The 7,235-nt window shown below is 32.5% G+C and overlaps 1 protein-coding gene across 1 annotated transcript; it reads left to right on the top strand.

Annotated features, from left to right (window-relative positions):
• Positions 1-3,346: 3,346 nt before the first annotated feature.
• Positions 3,347-6,191, top strand: LOC131035903 (protein LIFEGUARD 2). Its single transcript, XM_057967673.2, has 4 exons — positions 3,347-3,909; positions 4,004-4,117; positions 5,602-5,759; positions 5,849-6,191. The coding sequence occupies exons 1-4, from the start codon at positions 3,645-3,647 to the stop codon at positions 6,050-6,052; spliced, it is 741 nt and encodes a 246-aa protein (XP_057823656.1). The 5' UTR covers positions 3,347-3,644; the 3' UTR covers positions 6,053-6,191.
• Positions 6,192-7,235: the final 1,044 nt, after the last annotated feature.

Genomic DNA, 7,235 nt, shown 5'->3' on the forward strand with positions numbered 1-7,235 from the left:
TGTTTCCCAAGGATGCTCGCCTCTGCAGCTAGAGCCATGGTAGCCCCTGCTGTTTACCCTAAAATTGATTTTGATCTGGGAGTTGGTCCCATTTTCTCTCTACATGACCTTTGGTTTGATAGTTTCATCCTTGATCAAATGTTTTAGGGTAACCATGCCTCACTTGATTTTACCACCTCTCTTGTTTATCAAGTATTTGCCTCTCTTGAGTAGGATTGATGCACTTGTCCACCCACTTGCCATTTTCAAAGACCCACTATGGGATGTGTCTCTTCTCTCCCTCCTATTCATCAACTTTGCCTCCTCTACTTCACTCCATGTCTTCCCTTCAAGATCTCTTGCTTGCTTAATTTCCTTGCTCCCCATGCTCGCCGTCAAGTTTTTTTTTTACAATTGATGATTATTTTTGTATACTTTGCATATTATTTATATAAGCATTTCACATAAATGATTTTATGGATATTTTAGATATGTGTTTTCAAATGAATATTTAGCTAAGGGTCTTCACATATGATAGTCATCATGTCAATCTAGAGTATACTGTTATTCATGTGTGGTTGGTGCACATTGATGTGTAGTTCTAGTTGTTGTAATTACTTGATAAGTTTCATAAGCATAGAGGAGTTAAGATGGTGTAACTCGACTATAATCATTCAACCTCTAGGGGTTAGTTCATGTTGTTAGAGCCCCTTATGTTCATTGCAACTATGCATATAACAAGTGGGAGAATGTTAGGATTATGTGTTTTACACCTTGTAAATGCTACTTGACAATTAGAATGGTATATGTAAGAGAACATAAGAAGGGGGTTACATAATGGAATTGTAAAAGCATATTTAAGTAGTTAATAATAGACATGTGTAAGAGAGTGTACATAAGAAATAATGACTCATTGAGGGCACTTGGGAGTTACTTATGAAAAATTTGGTCACGATGGTTAAAGATGGCTTGATAAGGAGATAAATTTTATTTTGGGGGCCACTCACTTGTAGTGGATAAAGAAAATTTCTATCATGGTATTTGGGTGTCTTTTGGCCCCATGGCCTTATCTTATAGTGATTTTTCAGCCACTTTAGGTTTTTATAATCCAGATGGAGGTTGCATTTAGTGTTGTTTTACATGCATGAATGGTGTCATTTAAAAAAAAATAGATAACATGCAACTCCCTTCTTTAACGTTTAATGTGGAAAGTATCTAAATATTTGGTTTATTTAGTATCTAAGATCTGTCTTGAGTTTAGATGCTAGTGGTTGTGGTCATGTTTTCTTGATCATTGCTATAAAAACATGTCTTATAACCATAATTTAAATAAGGATCAATAGATCATGCATTGCGAAATCATTTGATCAAAAAGGGAAATGGACTAAAGCTTGATAGATCTTAGGTTTATATAGGATTCAAATACTAGATTTAGAGATACTACACTATACATGTCTTTCATATTGTGAGCGATAATCAATAAGGGTTTGACTAAGATTCAAGGAAGTGAACTAATTCAACCCTAGCACAACAAGATCCTAAAGTTGTTCATCAATACTACAAGTCCCAATTTAGGTATCTTTTATATACAAATAAGATTTTGTAGGTTAGGGTTATATGAAGCAATAACTACTTTTAGACATAATCATAGATTTTGGGGGAAATCACAATTCTAAAAGACAACTTTATTAGTGTGATTTTGACCAATGGATTGAGTTTTATATAAATCATCATCTGATAACACATAGACATGTCTTTATCTTTAATTGGTTATCACCACATGCAATAATACTACTCTATTCACTAGATTTTATTAGTTGGTAACAAATGAATCAATTAGATGCTAGAATTAAAATAGGTTGACCAAATTTAATAATGTATATTTTTTTCTTTTCCAATTTTCATTGTGATGTAAGCTATAAAATCTTTTTTTGTTTTTCTTCATTTTGACTATAAAAAAGTTAATAGTGCAAACTTATTTTCATGTCACTTTTTTATTTTAATCAATTTTATATCTATTTTTAGTCCCTACTTAGGAGAAATACTAATGCATCTAGTGCATTCAATTTTTTTTATTAGTTTAGCCAATGAACATATAGAATTAAAAAAATTAACCAACAATCCTCTAATCTATATTTAATTTTTTATTTTAAATAACTGTAAAAACAAAATGAAACAAAAATTGTAAAGCATACGTCTAATCCAATGCATTTAATTCATTAAATCAAAATTTCAAGTCTATTAATGATTCTAATGACATCAACACTATTATATGCATCAAAATAGTCATTTTCTATGCAACAAGGTAAGTTAATATAAATTTTTTTTTTTTCTTGGATAAAATTAACTTTAAATTAAATTTGTCTATTTAGATGATATTTCTAACGTCACTCAGTTTATTAGACACAACAAAATTCATTGCAATCACTACAACATGACAAGAACCATATAACATAAATTATATAAAAGATCCATAGAACCTCTCATGTTCTTTTTCCTCCCCTTCAAACAATTTGAAATGTATAATTGAAGTGGGGAAAATTAATTAATTTTGTTTTATAGTCCATGATACCTAGCAATCTCTACAAATGACGTACAATATATGAACTCCTCTTACTCCTACATGTAGGAGGCACCTAACTGTGCTTCAAATATGAGATGTACATACCCTACCTCTATAGAATTTGAATTGTGACCTCTTTCAAGAATACAAGTTCTCCACTATTAGACCAATCACAAGAAACAACATAATTTTAATCCCAAATAAACTAAAGAAAATAGAGTACTCAAATAGATCAATAAACATATTTGAGTTAATATCTAAGAAATGTCAAGGGCTCCAGCGTGTGAGAGAAAAACAATATTCCTCAAAAACTTTAGGGGAACTGTACCTATAGTTGTTATAGCTAACTTTGCGCACCACGCACTCATAGATTCTAAACAATAAATCAGATTTTGATGATTTTTTTTTGTTGTTCTTTGCATGCGACTTAGCTGCTTATAGCTATTGTTTTGGCTTCTAGGTAGAACAATGCACACTATGGGATCCATTATGTACGCAAGGGTAAAAAAATATACATTTCAAAGTATCACACCCAATATTGTTTAAAGATGTCCCAATAACTGTGAACTTAAAATTGCCAATACTTGTGCACATATGCTCCAGCATTATAAGTACTAATAAAGGTACATAAATGAACCAATTATGATTGTAAAATGCTAAAAAACAAGTGGTTATTGATACATGTGAAATTTATGAATGAACTTTTAGTTATTTATTTTTTTATTTTTTAAAAAATTAGTAGTTAAGTGATTGGGTGGTTCCTATTTGTTATTTTTCAGGTTTTAATTGTGATACGGAAAGCAGTCAGCGTTGAACTGCCATTACCGACCACTCCAACCTTCTACGCAATTCCAAATTTCCTAGAATATTCTAGCAAGTTATGAAGAATTCTCTTTAGAATCCATTACTTGCAAAGGAGGTTTTGTTGGTTTTTATTCCTCAGATAAGCTGCGTGTTGATTCGCAATTGCTGAGCAGGAAGATCTACGGGAGGAAAATTCGATTGGGGAAGAGAATAGTCAAGTTGAATCTTAATTGGTGAGCAGGGAGATCTGCAAGAAGGAAAACTCGATTGGGGAATAGAGTAAGTAAACGCAGCGGATATGAGTTGGGTTTGGGGAAAAAACGGTCCCGCTCAGGACTTGGAGGCAGCGACCTCTACGCCTCTGTTCCCGGGCATCCCTGTGGAGGAGAATGCATTACGCTGGGCGTTTATTCGAAAGGTTTATGCCATACTCACATTGCAGATGATTCTTACAGTGGCCGTCGGAAGTGTAGTCGTTTTCGTTCCTCCAGTGTCTCTGTTCTTCGTCTCCTCCGGCCTTGGATTGGGCCTTTACATCGCCCTCATTGTGCTGCCTTTTATCTGTATGCCCTGCAAACCCTCCATTTTTTGTTTTCTTTTTTCCTTTTTGCCCTATTTATCTGTTATTTATGGTTGTTTTCTGTGTGGTAATTGCAGTATTATGTCCGCTCTATTATTACCACCAGAAGCATCCTGTGAATTTTATCTTGCTGGCTTTGTTTACCACGACTATCAGTTTTGCTGTCGGTTTGACCTGTGCCTTCACTAGCGGTGAGTTTCATTTGATTCTGTTTCACTCAACTGGATGTTGTATTAATCATGGCGATGGTGACCTCTGCTTCCTATAGGATGTTTGACTGTTACAGCATTCTTGTTTAAGGGTGTTTATTATCTCTCCTTTTTAGCAGAATGGGGGAAAAAAATTAGTATTCGTTTTGACGGAGTTGTTTCAGATACTTAGGAAAGAATCAACACAGGGTACTCATTTTTCATGGTCGGTATTATGAGTAATTTATAACAGCATGAATTGCTTGCCAAAACATGATTGCCCTTCCACAACCAACCCAATCAAAGAGCATATGCCCAAGCTCAAGTTCCTCGGCTATTTTAGCGGATGAATTTCTTGGAGGGAATAGAATTCAAAATCCACGGATCCTTTACCAAATGAAACAAGATTAACCTTTGGACTGTATGATTTTTATGTTGGCAAGATAAACTACCCAATGGATTTCATCAGAAATTTGATGATAGGACCAAATTATTTCAGAACTTTTTTTATTTTAGTGATGAATATATTAGTTGACTTTTTTATTGTTAAATTTGAATTTTTTTGATTTTGATTATCATAAAATATGATCCAAAACATTGATAAAGCACTATTCACCCTGTGCAGAAGCTTTCAAGTTTAATAATACAGACTGAAAATTTAATGGCTTTAATCTTTTCTACTTGTACCAGAAGTAGCTTTATAAAATCAATTTGTTGTAATGTTTTGACGTATAAAATTGAAGACATAGACCAGTCTTTCCAAACAGAGACATAGGTAGACCAGTCTTTCAAAACAGCTAGTATGAGTATTTTGAAACATCCTTTATTACAAGAATAACAGCTGTATTTTTTTTCATTCAACAAAGAGAGGCTATTATTTTATAGTTTGAGTGGAGTTTAACTTCTTACAAATTTGGAATCTGACATAACAGTTAATTAAAATTGATTGAAAAAATATTAACGTATTTATTTCTCTTATTGACACATCTAAAATTCTCAGCTTGTGAATGATTTAGTTATTCAATACTCTTAACACCTCTATTAATGAAGAAGTTAGAAAATCTCCAACCATCATCTCTAGTTCTACAACTAAGCATCCACTAAATTATCACATGAATAAACTACTACTGAGACCTCAAACACCTTTCCTCTTCCATCACTCTGACACTCCATCTTGATTATGGAGGACTGATTTGAAATGGTTTAATTATTTATTAATTTAACATTTTAGTTTTGATTAGATAGCTTTGTTTCTGAATTTAACTGTATAAACTTTACCCAATACAGTGAAATCCTAGAAATCCAATTTCTCTAATTTTTGTTTTGGTTATGGAGGACTGTCTTAAAAAAGGTATTAATTTGTGAGTGTGCAACCTACAACTAATCGACTAGCTCTTCGTTCCTGTCTACAAACCAGTTTTATGTTTTGCAAATTTCAGCAACATGGGAATGTATCTAGACTCTAACCCTGAAATATATGTTAACAGGAAAGGTAATTTTGGAGTCTGTATTACTTACTACAGTGGTAGTTCTGAGTCTAACTGCATACACATTCTGGGCTGCAAGAAGAGGAAGTGACTTCAGTTTTCTTGGGCCTTTCTTGTTTTCAGCAGTCATTGTATTGTTTTTATTTGCTATCATTCAGGTACGCTCTCTGTTTCAGATTGTTTCTTGTCCTCTTTCTAAAGCATCATTATTTTTTTGTTACTAACACTGGTTGTAATGTTTTTCTAGGCATTTTTCCCTTTGGGAAAGATTTCGGTGATGATATATGGGGTACTTGCTTCCTTAATCTTCAGCGGATATATTATTTATGACACAGATAACTTGATAAAACGTTATACTTATGATGAGTATATTTGGGCTTCCGTTGTGCTCTATTTGGATGTAATCAATCTTTTCTTATCACTCTTGACACTGTTTAGGGCAGCTGATTAATAGGAGTACGCCAAAACAATGTAACTATGATAAAGCACTGTGTTCATTGTAAGGGCAATGGCCTATTTTCAATAGAGCATTGATCTGTGTAGAAGTTGTTCATATTGACTGTAAATTTATTTTTTATATTTTTGGGCTCCTTTATGATTAGCTTGAGTTGATTGTTCTAATAAAATGGCATGGGGAAGACATTGATGTGCAAACCATACCAAGGCTCATGAAGAGTTATTAATTTTATTTTTCAAAACATAAACAAAATCAAATCTTGAAGTGGATAATTGTAAAGATAATAATATTTTAAATTAAATATTTAAGTAAATAATTTTTTTTTGAATCAATTTAAAAATTAATCTAGATGAATGGATTGATTTTAGATAAGTATTGAAATAAATGTAAACAACAAAAAAGATGGATAGATGTTCTTAACTTTATGTAAGATAAAGAATATTATATTGTAGCATGCACTTTGTGATTCTATCTTAGGAACTCATTGGCAGATCTACAAAGGCTTTAATAGGATGGGATATGAACACAATGCTTTATCAAATATCACAAGTGCATAGGTGGCACTAAATCTAAGTATTAGAAAACTTGATCTTGAAGCTGTGGCCCTAAATTGTGTTCTTAGACAAGTGATACTTAAAAGCACTAATAAGAATTACTATCAAGTGTCTTGATTCTAGCAAAGATGTGCATACTAATTCATTGATACAAAACATGTCAACTAGAATGTTTATATATCTATCCTTATATATGCATATGCTAATGTAATGATTTCTTTAGGTGCATGATTGTGAGTGTTATTGATATGATCTTCTTTGTTTGCCTAAACAATGTAGGGCTTTTCATTGATACAAAACATATCAACTAGAATTCTTATATATCTATCCTTATATATGCATATGCTAATGTAATGATTTCTTTAGGTGCATGATTGTGAGTGTTATCGATATGATCTTCTTTGTTTGCGTAAAAAGTGTAGGGCTTTTCACCGATACAAAACATATGAACTAGAATGCTTATATATCTATCCTTATATATGCATATGCTAATGTGCATGATTGTCAGTGTTATCGATATGATCTTCTTTGTTTGCCTAAATAATGTAGGGCTTTGTCCTTTTATACGATTTTCTACTTAAGTTTGAATATTGTGTGAACGAGTTAGGTGCAAACTAGTTAAA

Source organism: Cryptomeria japonica, chromosome 8, assembly GCF_030272615.1.
Source record: "Cryptomeria japonica chromosome 8, Sugi_1.0, whole genome shotgun sequence".
Lineage (NCBI taxonomy): Eukaryota > Viridiplantae > Streptophyta > Pinopsida > Cupressales > Cupressaceae > Cryptomeria > Cryptomeria japonica.